This window comes from Aedes aegypti, chromosome 2, assembly GCF_002204515.2.
Source record: "Aedes aegypti strain LVP_AGWG chromosome 2, AaegL5.0 Primary Assembly, whole genome shotgun sequence".
Taxonomy (NCBI): Eukaryota; Metazoa; Arthropoda; class Insecta; order Diptera; family Culicidae; genus Aedes; species Aedes aegypti.
The window spans coordinates 461,342,649-461,365,005 of NC_035108.1; the positions used below are offsets into that span (position 1 = coordinate 461,342,649).

The 22,357-nt window shown below is 42.4% G+C and overlaps 1 protein-coding gene across 1 annotated transcript; it reads left to right on the forward strand.

Moving 5' to 3' along the window:
* Positions 1-1,428: 1,428 nt before the first annotated feature.
* Positions 1,429-11,760, forward strand: LOC110677206. The gene is made up of 2 exons (XM_021848190.1): positions 1,429-1,568; positions 9,209-11,760. Exon 2 carries the CDS (start codon positions 9,340-9,342, stop codon positions 10,054-10,056), a length of 717 nt encoding a protein of 238 aa, XP_021703882.1. The 5' UTR covers positions 1,429-1,568; positions 9,209-9,339; the 3' UTR covers positions 10,057-11,760.
* The last annotated feature ends 10,597 nt before the right edge of the window (positions 11,761-22,357 follow it).

Genomic DNA, 22,357 nt, shown 5'->3' on the forward strand with positions numbered 1-22,357 from the left:
GACTTACTTATCGGAGTGGAAACCCATTGGGATCCTGGGAGAACGCGTGTGTCCCTGACGTGCAAAATCGATTTTCCAGCATGCCAGACGGAGTCTACCGAATCAAGTCCAAAGGAGTTGCCATTGATCGTCAACGGGGTGTTGGGGTTGTAAGACGAGGAGTTTTTCACACCCTCTACCATGTAACGCGTGGTGGTCTTGTGTACTGGCGAGGGCAGGCAGTTCAACCACACTCTGGTAGTGTGACTGAAGATGTCATCTCTTATGGTGGACCGTGGAATCTGCCAAAGCCTGAACTTGTCAACGAAATTGACGTCCTGGCTTGTCTACCGGACGGCACTGTGGAATATCATAAATATGAGCCCAGCACCATCACCATAGATGGCACTCCCACAATGTTCGTGACAAAAGATTTTGGCTTCGGATCTTCAGGATCTCCCTTCTATTTGGAGGGCGAGCCGGTCGGACTTTATGGGTACGGCTTTCAATATAATGGAAAATACCATTCCATAGTCACGACCTATGAGCAAGATCCGAACCAGGTTCATCTTCCAGGCATTGATCTAACGAGCACGGTACAAAGAACATTCATCGATTGGCACCCTGGCAAGGGAAAGACACGGAAATACATTGTTGAAGAGACACTGAAAAACGTGGAGCTCAAGCGGCGCACCCTTATTTTGACCCCCACCCGAGTTGTTATGGAGGAAGTAAGAAAGGCCTTCGGTGAAACGGAATTCAAGATAGGAACAAATGTTGCCTACTGCAAGAACAATGCTGTGACGATCGCCTGCCATGCAACGTGTGTTGGCCAAATTAAGGTCCACACCATCATGATGGATGAATGCCACTTTTTGGACCCGATGTCAATAGCGGCCCGGGGAGTGATGGATTACTTAAATTTACCATCCAATGCTGGGATAAATGTTGTCTATCTCTCCGCGACGCCACCCGGACAGGCTCCATCAGTTGGCTCGAATTATACGATTCGGGAGTACGCGGCCCCTAGCACTCCAAAACTCAGTTCTGAGTGGTTTGAGAGCATTGTCCGACAGCATGGAGCTGGAAAGACGATAGCGTTCGTCCCATCCCAGGACCAGTCGAAACGGTTTGCGGACTCATCCGCGGGAGCCGTTTCTCTGCATCGGAACAATTTTGAGGAGAATTATGCGAAGGCCCTTGACCCTGAGACAAAAATCATCTATTCGACGGAAATTTCTGAGATGGGAGCCAATTACAACGTTGACCTCGTGATTGACTTGAGAACAGCTGTGAAACCAGTCATACAAAGTGAGGATGAGGTCATCTTGCGAAAGCAGCCCATCACAACATCATCTATGGTGCAGCGACGAGGGCGAACTGGGCGAAATGCCCCAGGTACATATGTATATCCAGTTGACGCTGCTACCAAGGAGGATCCATATGACTGGGTTTGTTGGCTGGAAGCACAAATGGTGTTAGACCGGCTAAGCAGGATGTGAAGGACGGAGGCGCATGCCTCGCAGCCGAGTGGAGCGGTTTTCCGCGGCCTCGGGGTGGAGGTGAGGAAGGGCTACCTCGAGGACCACATCGTGAACAGTGCTGGTGAGCCTGGTACAAACAAACAAAAAGAGGTGCTGCAAACTGTATCCAAATTTAGATACGAACAGCCGAAACGTTTAGCTGCTAAATATCAAGCAGCATTAGCAAAGATTTAAACAATCTTAAACTAAAATAATTATCGGTTCCCTTTTGAACACCAATATCCGAGAAAATAAGAACAAAATAAATACATCGACATTCAACAAGTCGACAGAATAAAAGACTCCGGTCTTCACTTCTCGGGAAGAATTAAGACTCCGGTCTACTTCAAGGGGAAGAATAAAAAAAAAAAAAATCAAGGTCTTCACGTCTGGGAGAGAAATAAGTACATCGAAGTAGTAAACAAGATCTCGGTCTTTTCTCTCAGATCAACAAAAAAAAATATATACAACAAAAAAATAACACAGAGGGTCAAAAGAACCTTACGGAACAAATTAAATTCGGTGTCAAAAGAGCCTTACGAATAACCGAGGGTCAAAAGAGCCTTACGGAACAAATTAAATTCGGGGTCAAAAGAGCCTTACGAATAACCGAGGGTCAAAAGAGCCTTACGGAACAAATTAAATTCGGGGTCAAAAAAGCCTTACGAATAACCGAAGGCCAAAGTTCGCCTTACGGAGACAAAGCTTAAAAGCTAACAAATAACAAAAATAAAAGGGTGACCACCACAAGACGACTCAAGTCGCAGTCATGATACGAAATAAGAAATTCGTCGTCAATGACAATGGGCATTGCCGATTGTGCACCAGCCCAGATGGAGATGACAGCATGGTCGCATGTGATCAATGTGACCACTGGTTCCATCAACAATGTACTGGTTTAAAAAATCTACCAAAACCTACTGAGAGATGGTTATGTATTCAATGCAGTGAATACGAAGACGTCATGACTGCCATGACAAGCAAAATGAATCAAATGAAAATGGAACTAGATGAGAGAGCCAAGGCCCATAGAAGGTCTGAGGTTCATTCTAGTTCCTTGGAGCTCGAACTTGAAAAATATAAGGAAGAGCTCCTCAAGGCTAAGAAGGAGGAAGATTCTAAGCAAGATGTGCTTAAAGGGCTTGCAGATGTGCTACAACGCTCAAAATCAAGATCGGATGAATCCTTAGATGACAATAGGGTCTCAGAAGGAAAAGTACTATCAGTACTGATGAGAAGGCAACTCCAATCGTTGCCAACCTTCTCTGGCATTGCCAGAGAATGGCCAATTTATAAGCGACGCTTCCTAGAAACAACTGAATCGGGGGAATACTCTGATTCAGAGAATCTAATTCGCTTGCAGCAATCCCTAAGCGGAGCTGCAGCAAGCAGTGTACAAGCTTTAATGCTTGATCCTTCTAACGTCCAACAGATCTTGGACAGACTAGAACGCCATATTGGGCTGTTCCAAAAGATATATAAAGAACTGAGGGATGACATCGATCGTGTCAAGCTTAGTGGTTTACATACCATAATTGACATGTCCGATGCCCTTGAGAATTTGGTTTCTCATTTGGAAGCAATGAAAAAACCAGAATATCTAAGAGATCCACGAATGACGGAAGATATCGTCTCAAAACTTCCGTATGAAATGCAAATTAAGTGGTTGGAAACAACTAGTTCCAACAATCCCGGGGTGAGGACGCTAAGAGATTTGCTCAACTTCATAAAACCACGAGCAGACGTCCTAAGGGAAATTGGTCGTGCTCTCCCGGAAAGACGAAATCGCGTAAATCTTCACCAAGAAGCAGTAAAGCGATGCTTCGTATGCGATAGAGGGCATCAAATAAAATATTGCTCTAAATTTAGAGGAATGGCTGCTTTAGAAAGATTAAGATTAGTACATGCTAACGGAAGATGCCAAATATGTCTACGGAAGCATGAAGACAGGTGCCGTAACTATGCAAGTTGCGGAATTAATGGATGCAGCGGGAAGCATCACCCTATGTTGCATCTAAAAGGATCGCCTGGATACTACAGCAGACAATCAAGAAATTCTGATTCAGCAAAGAAAAAAGACCAGACCGAAATTGCTCAAACAAATTTACATTATCAGGTTCCGTCACAGGTATTTTATCAAATCATTCCTGTGACTATTAGAAACGGACCGTATCAGATAAAAACCTATGCATTTTTGGATCCCGGATCTTCCTTGACGTTGATTGACAGCTATATTGCTGACCAACTTAAGTTGGAAGGAATACCGGCTCCACTTAAAATAAAATGGACTCAAAACTTCTCAAAGGAAGAAAAACACAGTACCAGAGTTCAATTTGAGCTTCAGGGTACAAGTGGGGAGAAATTTTGTGTAACGGACGTAAGGACAGTAGACAATCTACAATTACCCGTCCAAACATTAGATTACCAAGAAATGAGTAGAGATTATCATCATTTGAGACGGCTACCTATTAAAAGCTTCAAAAGAGCTCAGCCGAAACTACTCATTGGCTTGAACCAAAGCCACTTGTTGTTGCCGATCGATAGAAAATACGACGGCCCAAATAAGCCAATTGCTATTGAGACGCCACTGGGATGGCTGATCTTTGGGAATATCAGTGGAGATATCCATGAAGATCATATAATGATAATCCAAGAAGAAGGAGAAGACGAAGAAAATTTGCGTAAAATGATGCAAAATTATTGTTCAGTCGAAGATTTTGGGGTAAAGATACCAGAAGTCCTACCAGAATCTAAAGAAATAACGCGTGCTAAGGAAATTATAGACAAAACCCTTAAGTACGATGGTAATCGTTATGAAGTAGGCTTGCTCTGGAGGGAAGATAATACAGTACTTCCCTACAGCTACACGCAGGCATTTAAGCGTCTGATGAATGAAGAAACTCGGTTCAAGAATAAGGAAGATGTAAAGGTGTGGATGAATGCCACTATTAAAGAATACTTGGACAAGGGATACATTCGTAAACTATCACAGGAGGAATTAGAAGCGTGGGAAAAAGAAATATACTATTTGCCACACTTCATTGTGTACAATAAAAATAAGGTTCCTCCTAAGCCTCGTCTGGTATTTGACGCAGCGGCCAAAAATAAAGGAGTTTCTTTGAATTCGGTTTTACTAGCCGGGCCAGATGCTACAACATCATCCTTTGGAGTAACCACTCGGTTCAGAGAAGGAAAATATGCTACGGCTGGGGACATTAAGGAAATGTTTTGTCAAATTAAAATAAACACCGAAGATCAAAAGAAACAATGCTTCTTATTCAGGGATTTCGATATGACCCGAAAACCTGACGTATATACCATGCAGGTAATGACATTCGGGGCAACATGCTCACCTGCATGTGCTCAGATTGTCAAGAACCATAACGCCGAGCAGTTTAAAGAAATAAAGCCTAAAGCAGCCAAGGCGATTAAAACCCAACATTACGTAGATGATTATATTGATAGTATAGGAACAATAAAGGATGTAACAGAAATCCATCAACAGGCAGGTTTTAACATTAGGAATTTTGTTTCCAATGATAAGAACATCCTAGCCGCACTGCCTCAAGAAAGAGTGCAGCAAAATCCACTAAAACAATTAGAGGATAAAGATACGTTAAATGAAAAGGTCCTAGGAGTATATTGGAACACGGCTTCAGACAGCATAGGTTTCGAACTGCGTTTCAATAGATTACCCGAAGCCGTAACCAAAGGCGTAAGGCCACCAACTATGAGAGAGGTATTATCATTCGTAATGAGTATTTACGACCCAATGGGATTAATATCTCACCTTACCATTCATGGAAAAATATTAATGCAAAAATTGCATACCGAAATGACAGATTGGGATGAGGAATTATCCTCTCAATCTCAACAACAATGGAACCGATGGCTTACGAATATAGCTCAAGCTAAGGATATAAGAATACCTCGGTGGATATTATGTAATCAAGCAAAAACGTTTGAACTACATGTATTCGTAGATGCATCTGAGTATGCATTTGCTACAACCATATATACCAGAGGCGTAGGAGCGTACGGACAAACCGTGAGCGTAAAATTGGTAACAGCAAAGGCTAAAGTAGCTCCCGTACGAAAATTATCTATCCCACGCTTAGAATTGCAGGCAGCGGTTCTAGGTGCTAGATTAGCACAAACAATCCAAGAAGAAGAATTACGCATAGTTCCAAGCAGAACTACTTACTGGTCAGATTCACAAACAGTCCTATCATGGATTCACTCCGACCATAGAAAATATAAGCAATTCGTGTGGGCGAAATACTAGATGTAACAAAAATAGACCAGTGGCGTTATGTACCCACTGGGCAAAACCCAGCTGATGAAGGAACAAAGGAAGTAAAGGGGAAATCAAAATGGTTAACAGGACCATCCTTTCTGTGGAATGAAGAAAAGGAATGGCCCAAATCAAAATATAACTCGAACACTCTGGAAGAAATAAAGGATGTAATGTTGGTACATGACTATGATCATAAGTCATTCGATTACATAAACGAATGGCGCTACTCCAATTGGAATAAATTGGTAAAAAATATCACATATATAAAGAAATTTACCGATTGGATAAAGAACAAGCAAAGTTTTGATCGAATCATTGCCTATCATGATAGAATGATGGCCGAATACGCAATAATACGAAAGGCTCAATGGGAATCATATAAAAGTGAGATGAATGATCTCACGAAAAATTGTGATCTGACGATTTCAAGTAATATTGCTACCTTGATACCAATGTTAGATGAGTATGGAGTAATGAGAGCGAGAAGTTGCGATTGGCGTGATATTTACATGCATGTCCACTAAGGCAACCCATGTTGAATTAGCCGAAAGACTGGATACGGACGCTTTCCTCGTATGTCTGAAGAATTTCCAGAATCGTAGAGGAAAGGTTCAGCATCTTTACAGTGACAACGGTACGAACTTCATTGGGGCCGAAAAAGAAATGAAGGCCGCCATAAATGAAATAGACAAGAAGTTCGGCGGGAGCATTGCAGCGGCAATGGAAATAAATTGGACGTTTAATCCACCCGCAGCTCCACATTTTGGAGGGGCCTGGGAAAGATTAATCCAATCAATAAAGAAATGCTTAAAAGCAATGCCAGAGTGTACTCAAATGCGTAAGCCTACCATAGAAGAATTAAGATCTGCTCTCATCCAAGCAGAATTCATATTAAATTCTAGGCCGTTGACGCACATTTCATTAGACAACGAGGACGAGGAACCTCTAACCCCTTTTCATTTTCTGATAGGAAGGGCCGGCGAATATGCGCCTCCCTATTCTATTCCCACCGGATGTCTGACTAAAAAACAATATGAGAGAATAAACCTATACTCTCAACATTTTTGGAAAAGGTGGCAAAAGGAGTATTTGCCAACCTTGTTGAAACGGAACAAGTGGACGAAGAAAGTTGAGCCACTAAAGGAAGGAGACGTTGTATTAATAACTGATAAGGAAACACATCCTGGAAAGTGGCTCAAAGGAAGAATAGTTGAGGTAAGACGGGCAGCCGATGGACAAGTTCGATCCGCCCAAGTCAAAACTATTCAGGGAATTTATTCTAGACCAGCTACAAAGATAGCGGTCTTAGACGTCATGAGAAAAGAAGACGATAGGAAGGAAGAACCCAATGCTTCCATTAATCATGTGAAGGAAATATCTACCAAGGAACATGGCCAAATTAACAAGCCAAAGCCTAAGCTACAACCTCCAAAAACGAACGACAAAACTCAACTTCCAATACAAGCCAAGAGGATCAAACATCCTAAAATAAAAGACATATGCATCGTGAATCATCATCGCGAAGTATATGCCCACCAGGAGATGGAATTGCCGACTTCTTCGAAGGCAACTAGGAAAAGAAAGCTTACTGAATTAGAATGGGCTAAAAATTTACAACAAAATAAAATACTTAATCCAGAAAAGATAATGAAAACCACAGAACCGGAACCATCCCAAGGAAGCGCGAAATCAAACTTCGATTCCTGGGGAAAGCGGCGTAAACTTGATGTTGACAAGATAAAAGAAATGCGCGACCGTTGGAATGACAAAGCAAGTGAGGAAAAGAGCAGCCAGCGATTACAGAAAAGCGAATCTCAAACAAGGAAAATTAGATTTTCATCAGGAGGAGCCCTTAAGGCATTAATGATGTTATTTTGCATAGGGACCTGTGGTGCACAGTCAAAAGACGTGCCCATCTTCAGTTAAGTTAATTCGGTGGTCATAAAAATATATGCTGACGCGAACGATGAACCAACATCTAGGTTCCACGCATTTGCGGGGAGCTCGATTAACAGTTCGATCGATCGCGATAGGCAACGATCGAACCACAATTATTTTGTCACGCTGACCTCAGCATATGTGCTCCAGAACCCTTCACCCATTACTTCTAGGCAAAACCATTAATGTAGCACATACCGGTGCAACACTTTTAGGCCTATTTAAGGAATCCAGATTCATTGAATACAGCAGTTCAATTTGGGTCTTCGAACCAAGCAAGTCTTTTAATCAATGATTAAATATCACCTTCTTCGGTCTAGTAGACTAGCCTCGTACGACCTAATCAGATGACCTAATAGATGTTCAAAGAGACTACAAAAGAGTGTATTGTGAGCGAAGACAAGTTGCAGTGCGCAGCAGCCCGAAGTGTGGCCTACCACGCTTTGACGAAACTTGGCCATCCGACTGTCTACCTGAACATGTCCAATTCCTACGATTCAGTCTTTGATGAGCTTCCGAAAACACGACGCAAGATCACACTTGGAACCGAAAGTGTGGAGATGGCCGTTTACCAGCATACGGGGGAAACCAAAGGCGATTTGGGGAAATTGCCATCCCGGTTTTTCAGTGGAGAGCTTGAGAATGAGAACCACCACGTCTTAAGGGTCATGACGGCCTCAGACTATGTGACGAGTGTGTGTGGAAAAGCGATTGCATTCCAATACGACTTTGTCGGGTTTCGACGGACTTTGTATGGATCGAACGTGCAGCTTAAGGTATCACAGACTGTCTCAAGTAATTGCCCAACGTACCTAGCAGGGTTAGCCGTGAAGAACGACCGAACGATTTTTACGGACGGCGTGTTTTGGATGTCTAGTCGTAAACAAGGCAATGAGACTGAGTACACGATTGAGGATTTGGAAACCATGCAAGCCGAAAGTGCATTTGGCCTAAACAATACACGGCTGACAGTTTGGATGACCCAACTGACCAACGGTTATTCATGCCTCCGGCGTGGGGCGGCCCCATCTCGCGGGCGAATCACATCCCGGGTTACAAGATGCAAACTGATTTCCCTTGGCATGTCACCCCAATTCGGCTAATTTCGGGGCCTGTCCCGGGAACACACGTGAAAGTGGATCCGAAATGTGAGGGACGATCATCGGCGAATGTGGTTAGACCAGGCGAGCAAGCAAATTGGTGCTGTAAGAACTGCTCACACCCCATTCATTTTCAGGTTGGACCGGCCCTATACTATCCAATGGAGATTCAGAAAGCTGGAAAGATCACTGATAGCAACCCAAAGGTGTCTAAAATGAAGTTGACCGAGACTCCCCTCTCGGATGACCCTGAACCAAGCGTCGAAGAGAGGTTGAGGATGTGGAGGATGGAGGCGCATGCCTCGCAGCCGAGTGGAGCGGTTTTCCGCGGCCTCGGGGTGGAGGTGAGGAAGGGCTACCTCGAGGACCACATCGTGAACTTCCTAGGTTTAATGCTGTGTCTGCAGGTGATTTCAAACGCCCGGCCACGCCAACGGCCATTGGCCTACTGGGTGTTATCCTGGTTGGCTTTTGCTGTTTTTGGATTGCCGTCGGTCTTCTCATGCGTTGGCTTTGGTTCGTGGTTGGTTCTGTTGCACGCTTCAACGTCGTCGATCCGCTTGTCCCAGATGATGATTCCTCTGCGGATGCTACTTCACGTAGGGCATTGCTCGATGTTCTTCCTAGGGTATCTACTGGAACACAAACTGAGGGCAATTGGGATCGGACTCAACCCGATCTTGAGCAACATGCTATCAATCTGTGCCATAGGAATCGCATGGACCTTGTCCAGCAAATGAATCTGTTCTCGTGGTGCTTGGAGATTGTGAACGTGGTTGTTGTCCTCGGGATGGGACCACGGCTGTTCCAAATACTGCCCAAAGTAACCGTCGCGTATTGTGCGACAACTGGGCTCAGTGTGACGGCGGTGATGGGAATCGGCTACGCAAGTCGACTATTCGGCCTTGCAGGTGGACGCTACGGTCCCGATGGACGGCTAAGGTCCCACAGATGGACGCAGGGGTCCGGATGGACGGCAGAGGTCCGGCGCATGGACGGCTACGGTCCGGCGGTTAGACGCTGGGTCCCACAGGTGGACGGTGTGGTCCGGTTGGACGGCTATGGTCTGGGAATGGACGTGAGGGTCCCACAAATGGACGCAGGGGTCCGGATGGACGGCAGAGGTCCGGCGCATGGACGGCAATGGTCCGGCGGGTGGACGCTGGGTCCTACAGGTGGACGTCGAGGTCCGACTGGGCGACACTTCGGCCCGGGTTGAGTTGTCCGTTGCTGTTCCAGCCCGTCACTCGTCGATCGTTCCTCCGGGGTGTCCGTTATCCTGGTCACGGCACCAATGTTTCGTCCAGGGTTGACCAGGCCCTACGTTGTGAATTACTTTGGTCCCGGAGGGGCAGACGAATAACGACAATTTCTTCTATTACGATGATTTAGTTAGAAATCATACGAAACTTCGCAGATTTCAGACATTCTTAACTTACATCAGGATGACTAGAGTAGTAGATGAACAATTTCTCCGTGAGATCAGCCTAACTGATCCTATTAGAGAGGATAATTTCACCGACTATGAATTCAGTGAAGTTATTTACTGCAAGGGTGCGACATCCTTTCTTCTTAATATCGGCACACACACAGATACAAAGCAAAGAGCTGTGTCAAGCTACGACCATCAATCTCTGTGTGAGGCCTTGGGTAAGGTGTGCTTGTTCAAAGGGGATAAAGCGGTCCCGAAGGGTAAACCTGCAGTTGCAGTAAGTATCCTAAGACCTCAGCGGGTGAGAGAGCTAACTCAAGTCCTAGCGGCTCTCCCCAAGATCAAACTTTTTGATAAGGATGGCGGAGTCAACATTTCGGTATTGTTGGCTCTTCTCCGTTGGATCCCAGGGATGGAGGGGATCCATTTGGCATACGTCACTGCAAGGGATGACGGGGTTGATCTTGTCGACGGCAACTTGGTCTTTGAAACCATGGCTGCAGAGTACGATGACTTCGATGGCAGGCGCCCTACCAGAGAGTATGCAATACACACCTCTGCTACAATGATATGCACAGCTTATGCGGTCTTGCTAATGGTAATCAAGACAATCAATGCTAATGCTGCCAACCAACTTGACATCTTCATTGATAGGAGAATAAAGGCCCTTTGCCATACCCTTGGTCTGTCTGCCAAATCTATCGATTGGGAAAACAAGATCAAACCGCTGCTGGATGAGGAGGAACTCCGAAAGCTTAATGAAGAGCTAGGCTTTTTCCCGAGATTGAAAAAGACGCTGTTTGTTCCGGTTATTGATATGCATACCCCGGAACTGCAGCACATGAACCTTATATTTCAAGAAACGTCGATGACAATTTTTTCTCTTATCGCCGAATTCTGGCTCACAACCGATATCACCAGACTTCATGTTTCACCTCTTGTCTTGGTAGAACTGCCCAAGTGGCAAAAGGCAATGCACCAACTTGTATCACTTTACGGGACATCATGGAGATTCTACAAGTTGATTGATCCTCGCGGAACTTTAACAGCGCAAAGTAATTTTCGTACTCTTGGGTGCGCGGCGCTCTCCTGGAAGCGTCTGAATACGTTACAGTCCGGCCAGTCGTCTCTTGCCCAACTTCAGGGTGTCAAAATAAACCCTGAATTTGAAAAACTTGCATCGATAAAGCTCAAACCCGAGTTTGTAGGAACGGATGCTAAGTCGTATCTTGAGATTGTCAGGGGCCTCCTAGAGGATCAATCTCCATACGTGAATATGAATTGGAGCCGTATTGTCAAAGCCATCTCTGAGGGAGAGTGGGTTGAGGGAAAATACTTTTAAGAGCCCTAGAAGGCCCAAGATATCCAGATCTGTCTGTTTCATCTAAAAAACATCCTTTTTATAATCAATCATATATAATCCTATTCTGTATTCCTATTCTACCTCTATCTATCTTTTATTCCAGCGGGGCTTTCCTAATAAAAAAAAAACAATGTTTCGGCCAGGACGTCTTTCCCTACGTTGTGTCTTTTAACTTTGGACGGGCAACGAATGAAACGAACGAATGACTCTACACGCTACTGATTTATTGCCACCGAGAGGCAGCGTGCCTACTCGGTGGGGGAAACGAATACAAACTACAATCTTACAGGCTAAATGGGTGCGCCTTATATAGGCGCACAGTACGTTCGGATGCAATATACTATTGAATCATTTATTTGGCGCGCACGCTGCCTTCAATAGATTGGCGCCCATATGGATTGGCGCCAACTAGTGAAGCTGCACGCTGTACGGTAGTAAAATCTTCCACTATTGTGAATGGCACAATAGGTAGCGTTGTCCCTCTCTGCATACGCTTCAATTGAGCGGCAACTAGCAATGCCGCGTCTGAGATGAGCGCGAACACCATCCTTTCTGTGGAATGAAGAAAAGGAATGGCCCAAATCAAAATTTAACTCGAACACTCTGGAAGAAATAAAAGATGTAATGTTGGGACATGACTATGATCATAAGTCATTCGATTACATAAACGAATGGCGCTACTCCAATTGGAATTAATTGGTTAAAAGTATCACATATATAAAGAAATTTACCGATTGGATAAAGAACAAGCAAAGTTTTGATCGAATCATTGCCTATCATGATAGAATGATGGCCGAATACGCAATAATACGAAAGGCTCAATGGGAATCATATACAGTGGCCGAAATTCCTATAAGCGCAAACGCATTTTTCAACATTTGCGACTAGTTATTACATAAAACATTGACGATCTGTTACTAAAATGATATTTACTATATTTCCACTTGGTTGTATGAAAGACAGTCAAAATTAATAATTTTTCGATTTTGTGAAATAAAAATATCATTTTTTGGCCAGGAAATTCCTATAAGCGCACAGTGTCCAAGCTAACGCCATTTGTGTTTGCTTCACTCACACTACAAAAACTTGTCATTTTCTTTTGCTGCCGATGTAAACGGATACGTGCGGAAAGTTTTGCGATTCGTGCACAGTGTTGTTTGTTGACAGTTTTCAAGATGCCGAAAGGAAAGTTCTTGGACGAAACGGAGCGAAGATTAATCCTTGAATTGAAGGATGTTGGCCAAAGTAACCGTGCAATCGCCAAGAGGATCGGTAGAGGAGAGACGGTCGTGCGAAATTTCCTGAAGAAAGGTGAGAATTACGGCATCCGGAAGAAAAACAAGGGCAACTCCAAGATCACCAACCGTGAGAGGAACCGAATTATCCAGCTTGGTGAAGCCGGGGAGCTGGATTCATCCGGTATTAAGAAGGAATTGGGTCTTTCCATCACAACAAGGCGAGTATCTCAAATACTACGTGGATCTGGACACATGGTGTACACGAAAAAGGCCAAAAAACCCAACCTTACTCCGAGGCATGTTCAGGCAAGACTAGATTTTGCCAGAAACCATATGTCTTGGAAGCGGGAATGGAACAACGTGATTTTTTCCGACGAGAAGAAGTTTAATCTTGATGGTCCTGACTGCTGCGCGTATTATTGGCACGATCTTCGGAAGGATCCGCAAGTGAAGCTGAGCAGAAATTTCGGTGGAGGAAGTTTGATGGTCTGGGCTGCATTTTCACGTAGAGGTAAAACCCCGATTGCAACAATTACTACCAGAATGAAGTCCGAAAACTATGTTGAGCTTCTGGACAGTGTTTTGATCCCATTTACGGAGGATGTGATGGAAAACGAATTTGTTTTTCAACAAGATAACGCTGCGATCCATGTCAGCAAGGCCTCCAAACAATGGTTTTTGGAGCGGGACATCCCAGTTATGGATTGGCCAGCGCGGAGTCCGGACCTAAACCCAATCGAAAATCTTTGGGGAATCCTCGCAAGACGGGTTTACAGTGGAGGACGGCAGTTCGGATCAGTTCGAGAGCTGGAAGCAGCTGTTAGAGAGGAGTGGCGTAAAATTCCTTTGACAATGCTGCAGAACCTCGTCGATTCAATGCCGAAACGAATTTATGAAACAATTCTGAAAAATGGTAAACAAACCAAGTACTAAAGTTGTTGTGTTCTTGTGATATGATTTTTTATGATCTGAAAATAAAGGTGCGCTTATAAGAATTTCCATACTCAAATCCCGTTTTTTCCTCTTCATTCCAAACTGTTTGAAAGAAAAGTCTTAGTAGTTGGTAGAAATATCATATTATCCGAATACCTAAAAGCAGAGATGATTTATTGAAGTATTGGACTTTCATACTACATGTGCCGGTGAAAAATGGTCATGCGCTTATAGGAATTTCGGGCACTGTAAAAGTGAGATGAATGATCTCACGAAAAATTGTGATCTGACGATTTCAAGTAATATTGCTACCTTGATACCAATGTTAGATGAGTATGGAGTAATGAGAGCGAGAAGTCGATTGCAAAACGCAATTGCTATACCGCGCTCGGCTCGAATGCCTATAATATTACCCAATAAACACTACATATCAAAATTGATAGTGTCGCATGACTTGAGAACCCCTGGTAAACACAAATCATTAACCTCCCACTTCGAAACCAAATAGCACCGAAAATGCTAAAGAATGCAATTGCAACCATATGTGACAATTGCCGCACAAAACAAATGCGTGTAAAAGTGATGTGCGAAAATTAAGTGAAACGCATCAAAAGTAGTTCATTTTTCTCTAATGAGATAAAACAAAATCGGAAAACGGGACACTACGTCGACCAGTTGAAAAATAATTCAAATCCGTCAAAAATTCTCGTTCAACATGGGCTGGTTTGGCTCAGACGAGATAGAGAACAATTTTAACACAAGTGCTCATGATACTTTACAAACTGTCGCGCTATCAGTGATAGCGCTAGTGGTACTGATTTATGGCATTTTGCGGATTGTTAATAACCACCAAAAACGCCAAGCGGAGCGCGTAGCCAATTTGGCAGTGCGTTTGAATAAAGTGTGATAAATAATTAAGAGAAGAACAGTGTACCTGTGAAATAAAGAACAGTTGAACAGTTAAAAATGGGGGGAAAATTACAAGAACAGTTAGACATAATAAAAGCACGAGTGCTAGTAAAACGGAAGACCAGGATTGAGCCTGAGGAAGAAAAGTGCAACCTAAATTGTGTATTCATGTCTTTCAAACTACATGAAATATACCATTCGATCAACAAAAACAAGGACATATAAAGACAGCAAGTGACATGGCAGCAAAAAGTGCAATCTTAATAACGTTGAAACGGCTTGAGCAAGCCAGAAAAACGAACATTCCGATTATCGTGGAAACAAAGCAAAGTAGTGTAAAACAACTTATAAAGACACTACTTGAAAAAAAGAAGGTTAAACAAATTAAGATATACAAAAACTCATGCCTTCTGAAAGTACTAAACGAAGTGAAAAAATAGAGGGACTTTACGAGACTATTCCAGTAAAGAAAGTTGATATACCAGAGTGGAGTGCCAAGTTACTCAAAGGCAAAGAAGGAAATTTATTATTAACAACTACAAAAGGAGTGATAACGCACCAAGATGCGTGGAAACACAGAATAGGAGGAGAGATTCTTGGTTTTGTCCAATAAAAAATAAAATCCCGAGGCGTGAACGAAACTCCCCGAGGTGACTATGTGTCTCGTGGGGGATTGAAAATGGACGAAATCATCAGGAAATACGGCTTTCGACCAGCTGGACGCGTCGTTGACTTTGGATGTGGACGAGGAGGATGGTCGCAGAGGGCAGTGATGGAAGAACGAGTTATGCGCGTGGCAGGGTACACCCTTGGGGGAGTAGAACGTGAAGAACCCCAAAAGTATTACCGAGTGTAGTGGCCCCGCAGTGCAGGGTACATCCAAAAGAGTCAAATAACCAAAACATTGGCATCGATGGGTGTATAGCCAAAATTCATATTATTATCAGCATTCTGTCTTTCTCTTTTTAACACATTGAACTATAGACAAGCATATGTTAACCATTGCAACTTTGTAAGCTATATAACCCGAACATTTGAGAAATACAGCCAGTCTTTTGTCAAACAGAGAACCGGACTCTCGAAGTGATTTGCGACTGTTACCAGTCGCAAATACCATTTATCGAAGAAATATCCCTAGGACGATTCTAAGTGCAAACAGACTCTAGAAAACCGTCAAATGATTCTCAGTTTGATCCCGCGCGCATGACATGCACCGCGTTCCTGCGTATTGAACTATAACAAAACAACGAGAGCAGACCTCGCACCTACCCCAGGCCGAGCAATATAGTGACTTCTAAATAAGACATCAAATAATCGTAATACACACATGGTAAGAAATTATATGGAACATAATCTTTACACTCATTTATCTTGTTGTAAATGAGTGTAATGAGTGTACGACCAAGAATAATAAAATTAAGTGAAATCAAACCGTATAAAAAAAATACGGTAATAATATTTAAATACAATGTAACCATTTAACAATTGCCTTTTAGCAAGTAAGCTCAAGAATAACAACCTTTATAATAATTAAACAACATGCATAGACAATTATAACGTCGCGGAAACAATATTGTAAAATTAAGGATTTTACGAAGGGCGGTGTTAATTCGCGACGATTAATTTGCGAACCAATGACAGAGAGAAGAAACGAAAATATACAACTAGCCAATAAGCACGTAATTTACGACCCACAAACAGAAGAAGGCAACTCATACCATGCGAAGGGATATACTAGAACCTTACCGATCCCTTCCCCTATAGCACTCTATACAGACAGAGCCATCACTCAGCACGAAAAACAGATGGTAACATTATGTAGCATATCAAATTACCCAATAACATTTTTAGTTAAACTTCTTAGAGTTTCCCACAGGCTAGAAATCTATAGCAACATATCAGAATTCCCAAAACCTCTATCATTCGCACATACTTGAATGTTAAGAGTTACTCACAACCAAAATACTTGGTATGCATAACCAGCGTTCCAATGAACGTTGCCAAGTGCAATCCACTTCAAGCAAATTAATTGCTAACCTTTCTATTTCCAAACCAAAGACGATGACCCATGTCATCGACACCTATCCAAAATCCAAATGCATTCCCATACCATTGATAAATGCGAGACGTAATTCGATCTCACTAATTGTGCTAGGCCAAACCCAATTGTGCAATGCAAACCAATAATGTAAATGCACGTTTTTGTTTGTAGAGTCTCAAGGTTGGAGACTTTTCGGCATGTAAATTAAGATATAAAAACAACCGGGAAATAAAGCAAAGCAGAGTATGACTTTAACCTTCAATCTGGACTCACTCTTTTGCGATCCCTAGTGGACACCGAGAAAGAAAGTCCTTATGCGATCCCAAAAGGGACACCGCTCCAAAACTCTAGTTCCGCACTAAGGTGAATGCGTCGCGAGTATTATATGGCTGACCGCGCAGGTGTTTAACCGTGAAAAATTTGCAATTTGCCCTAGTGAAAGTAGTTTGTGCTTGTGATGGGCAAAGAACAATCAAAATCTGCCTCCACGTCGGGAGACGCCCATATTAATATATTGAACCAGATCGAAGAAAATAATGAACGTCACAACGACCACGAACTGAAGTTATGGGTACTGTTAGCCCTTAACTTCGCTCAAATAGTGTACAAAATGTTCAGTTGGTACCAGAAAAGAGTTTCTAGAAAAGTCTTTAGAAAATGATGTGCCCAATCCATGGAAAACATCGACAAAGCATAGTGTGAAAATGGCCATACAAAATGCCATAGTGAACTTATTAAATGAACTTGAAAGTGTAGTAGGATACCAAACGATAGTGATAATCAACGCAGAAAGACCAACGATAAAGAAATTAATAAAATTGCTACACGACGAAAAGGCAATTGAAATACTGTCCAGCAGAAACAATAAGCAGTATGTGAAAGTGAACAGTGACATAATAAAAATTAGCTCAACACCAGAATTCAAAAACGTTAACAATGAACACTTAGTGTTTGTGCTGGCAAAGCTTATTCCAACTGTAAACGGAACTGTCATCCTTACAACAACTGATGGCCTAATAACACATCGCCAGGCCTTAGAACGAGACATCGGAGGCCGAATTATCGGGTATTTTTTCTAAACCAATGAAGAAACAACGGATCTTACGGTGTGAGCTACAACATCAATCCATGTTACGTGAGCTGGAGGTGAAACGACAAGCCGCCATAACAAGATGGAAAGCTGGATCCACATGGTATAAACAGTACAACCAAGTACAACCAAGAGAAAAACAACAAGAACCAGTGCAATCAAAAGCAGTAACAACGGACCAATGGGGAATTAGGAGGACACTCGACATCGATTTGATACAACATCTAGCAGTGAAGTTACGACGCAAATTTAAAAAAAAACGTAAGTCAAAATAAGTTTTCTTTCAATGTTCTAAATGTTCGATATAGATATTAAAGTTGAAACACTTACAAAATGCTTGTCAAGCTTAAAGAAATCTAGATATAATAAAATAAGTACAAAAACATTATTTGAAAAGGTAAATTAGCAGAAACTTTTAAAAATGAGATTGAGAAATATTTGCTTGTAAACGAACACAAACTTCCAGACACTACACTAATATTTTTATCGAAGGTTGCGAGGAATACCAACCTTGAAATCCAAACCTTAATAAAATTAAAACTTAAAGAAAATTCAGACGAAAAAGTAACCATGGCAAACCCAGAGCCAGTACCAGAGTTTGACTTTAAAAGAGCAACAGCTCTTGTCCAAACGTATGATGGTTCACCTAGTGGCCTAAACACATTTTAAGACTCTGTTTCTCTACTGGAAGAATTAACACCACCAGGAAATTTAGCTACAACTATAAAGTTTTTAAAAACACGTCTCAGTGGTAAAGCACGTTCCGCTCTACCATTGTCGCTTTGCTGATTGAAATAATAATCTCGCGGTTTTAAAATTATTTGTAATAATCATAGTTATCATTAGGGTTTTCATTAAGCATTACAAAACAAGCCTCAGTCGCCACCTATGTTTAATTTTTGTCTCGCCAATGCGATAGACTAAGAGTTATCTCTGTTCAAATAAATATGCTAGATGTAAGAACGGAAACATGTCATAAAATTTCTGCTCAATGTTTAGTCTGGTTAACCAAAGCGCATGAAGCGATAAGCGCTGCGAAGTAAGGCAATTAATGAATTTAGACGACAGGATGTTATTCTAAGATGCAGAAACAGGCCTTGCAAGAATCTGGAAATGTTTAGATAAAAATTTGTGACCTGTCTTAGATTTGTGTGCGTCCTTTCTCTCTTTCTTTAACGAGACGGGGAGGTGTCAGGATGAAGGATGCAAAGGAAAATAGAATAGTTATGATAATTAGGCGTGGTTAAGATAAGGAAACAATCTAGCATAGATTTTCTAGAAAAAAGGACATGTGGGAGAAGAAAATGTTCTGACTCATTTTCCCTTTTGATAGGAATTAGGTTTTTTGCCCTATTGGAATAATTATGTATCGAATAGAAGTCTAGTTTCGTTGGTATTGTAACGAACTCGAATTGTATTAGTTTCAGATAGTATTTAAGGCAAGTTGTTTTCAATACAAGGTTCAGTTCATGATCACTACTGAAAAAGGTACGAGTTCCAAGGAACTTTTTTACTACCTTTGAAATATCCGAACTCCAAAACAAGTGGTCGACTCTCTCCGGTAGGAAATCCCTACTTTTTACGAGAGATACAAATCCGCTCCCTGTTTGGGAGAATAGTCAAAGAGTTTTTACGGATCTAGGAAACTAGATCTCGTTCTGCGACTTAGAGGAATTCCTTCGCTTCCTCTGGATTTGGACCGTCCCCCACATTTTGGTGGCTCCAGAGAGGACTTGGAGTTTTGTTTCGGAAAATTTGATTGAATAGGTGTGCTGACGCCTTACAATAAGTCAGCAAAGAAGACATTCTCACAAGGGATTAGTGCAAACCCAGAGAGGACGTGAACGAGGAACGCCGATTGGGCCATTGGAGCCAGAAAAGGAGTCAAGCCAGTGAAGCTGCTCCCATTGGGTCATAAGTGCCACCAGGAGTAGTCCGCATAGGAGATCCAAAAGACTACTCTTAGCTCACCATTTCTCGATCATGACCACCTTGGATGACGAGATAAATCATATGGTTGAGTACTTTAACGAAATTGACAAACAATTCGAGAAAACCAAAAAAACGATAAAATATCAAAACTGGGCTAAATCCGACTTGCCCATTGGAGTAATTCATTCGTCGAAAGCCTTCTCCATGAACCTTTGGGTCAGAACACCCAAGGAACGGACCATCAATCAAAGCGTCACAAAGATTGTTCCCTTCAAAGCAACTAGAAGGATAGGACCAATCAGGCGTCAATAATCGAAAGAAATTCAAATCCGTCGACTATCCGCCCTTCCGAGAGGGCCTAGTTCGGGACGGTTCTGCTGAGATTTGTGATCGTCTTGGGCTCCCGCCTCAGAGTAGGCCGGCCAGACGGTGCGTGTATCATCCCAAGGGATAGCAGATAAGAACAAATTCAGAGTAAGAAGTTTATATACTTTATCTTATTTTTAAACTAAAGAAATGAAGAAATCATATTTTATTAAGAACAGAGTTGGTCACTGTCGACTTTGTGACAAACCGGACAATGAAGACTTATTTATGGTCAGGGTTGCGATGGATCTTCTTCGTGAACAATGATCGACGCATCTTCGCGATCCAACATTCGCCAAAATTCATTTTTCATTTTTGCGTCACGAAGAGCATCGCAAAAAGCGAACGGATGCAACGTCGAAGAAGCAAAATGAACACACCGATAAGTGGTTCGCGAAGCCTCTCCCCTCGTAGGATTCATTTATCCACGTGCTGTTCATTCTCGTGATTTATTGCAAGGTTGCTTCTTCTCGTAAAGTCAAGCAAACACTCCACGCTAAGCCAGCTCCACGCAGCGCATGTGTTAAAACTACACAGAATGAGGCAACCAATGCAGAACTGGCTGACTGAGTGAAAATTCTGAGTAGGTCGCACTAATTCTGTGAGTTGCCGACTTTTCGCCTTCGGCTGTCCGAGATCGATGGAAAGGGAACTGTCAATGGTATCCCGCGTGGCAGCAAACAGTTGGCCGTTGGTAAGATGGGGAGTTTTCTGAGATGTTTTCTAGCGAAAAGCCGGAAGGTGGTCGCAAATGCGAAAGTTTTTTCCCCATTTGCTTCCGCTTCGGCTATTCAAATGAAAAAATCTCTGAAAATCTTTAAAATTGGAATGTTTTTTTTTAATGTTTTCAGAAGCAAAACAAAAATGGAAACGAATTCCGCATTCCAAGCGTTCCTCCTCTGTGCGCAATTCACTCATTGAGTTTTGTTTACCACCGTTTGCACAAAACTGTGTACAGCCCCTTTGCACAGAATCTGTGCTGCACGAAAAGAGGTCAATTTTGTGCGCTCGGCACTCATTTTTGAGCGGAGCAAGTTTAGCGTGATTGTTGCAAGCCCACATGAAGATGATCGAAATGAATATTTTTCTGTTCTTCGCGAAGAGCAGGCGGCGTGGATCGTACCGTTCACATTACCAAGCGATGGAAAATCACCCGATGATAGCGTCGGGAGAAACAGCGATCCGAAAATGAAACACGAACGAATGAAGCGCCCGAACGGTTGTTTGTGTTTATTCGCAGATTCTGTTTTGATGCCTACGAAAATTCATCGTGCCTCGCGTTTCCGATCGTTGTTCAGCAACATTGTTTATGGTAGCCTGTGATGAATGCGATCGCTGGTTCCACGGAACCTGTGTTGGGCTTCCACAGGCTCCACAAAAAACTGAACGTTGGGTCTGTGTGAAATGTTCGGACATGGAAACCTTAATAAAAGGCCTCACTTTGAAGGCGGACATTAATGTAGCACAGAGTTCAAAGTCTATCGATAGTGATCCATATAAGCACTTAAATAAATCTCTATGTAGACCTTCTCTGATGGAGCTTCCTTATTTTGACGGATCACACAAGGTGTGGCCAAGATTTAAAATGACATTTGATCAAACAACTACTGCAGGTGGTTTCGGTGATTCTCAATTGAATCGTCTGCAGAAATATTCAAAAGGAGACGCTTCAAAAGCCGTGAGCTCTCTTATGTTAGATCCCAATAATATCAAGGTGATAATGGAACGCCTTGAAAATAGATTTGGGAGAGCCGAGATGGTATATGCAGGGCTCTTAAAAGATATATTTCAAATTAAAACCCCTCGATACGACAACCCTCATACAATAGTCGATTTTATTGGAGCAATTGGGAATTTAGTTACTAATATGAAGAGTTTGAATAAGCCGGAGTATCTAAATGACCAAAGATTACTTCGAGACTTAACTTCAAAATTACCAGGAAATTTAAAGGGAAGATGGTTAGAGTATCTAGAAGATCAGAAGTCTTTGGCAACACTTCAAGCTCCATACACATCACCAACTATTTCGGAATTTTATGATTGGCTTGTGCCACATGAAAATTTAGCTACGGTTTTAATATCGGAACGCGAACCTAGAGCCGAAAAGACAAAACAAATTAATTTTCACGATAAAAAAGTTTTGTCAACCAAATGCTTAATTTGTAAATCAGCTCACAAACTTACAGATTGTTTTAAGTTTAAGCAGTTTGATGTTG

Coding starts and splice junctions, on each gene's coding strand:
- LOC110677206 (XM_021848190.1), top strand. CDS start 9,340: ATGCGTTGGCTTTGGTTCGTGGTTGGTTCTGTTGCACGCTTCAACGTC.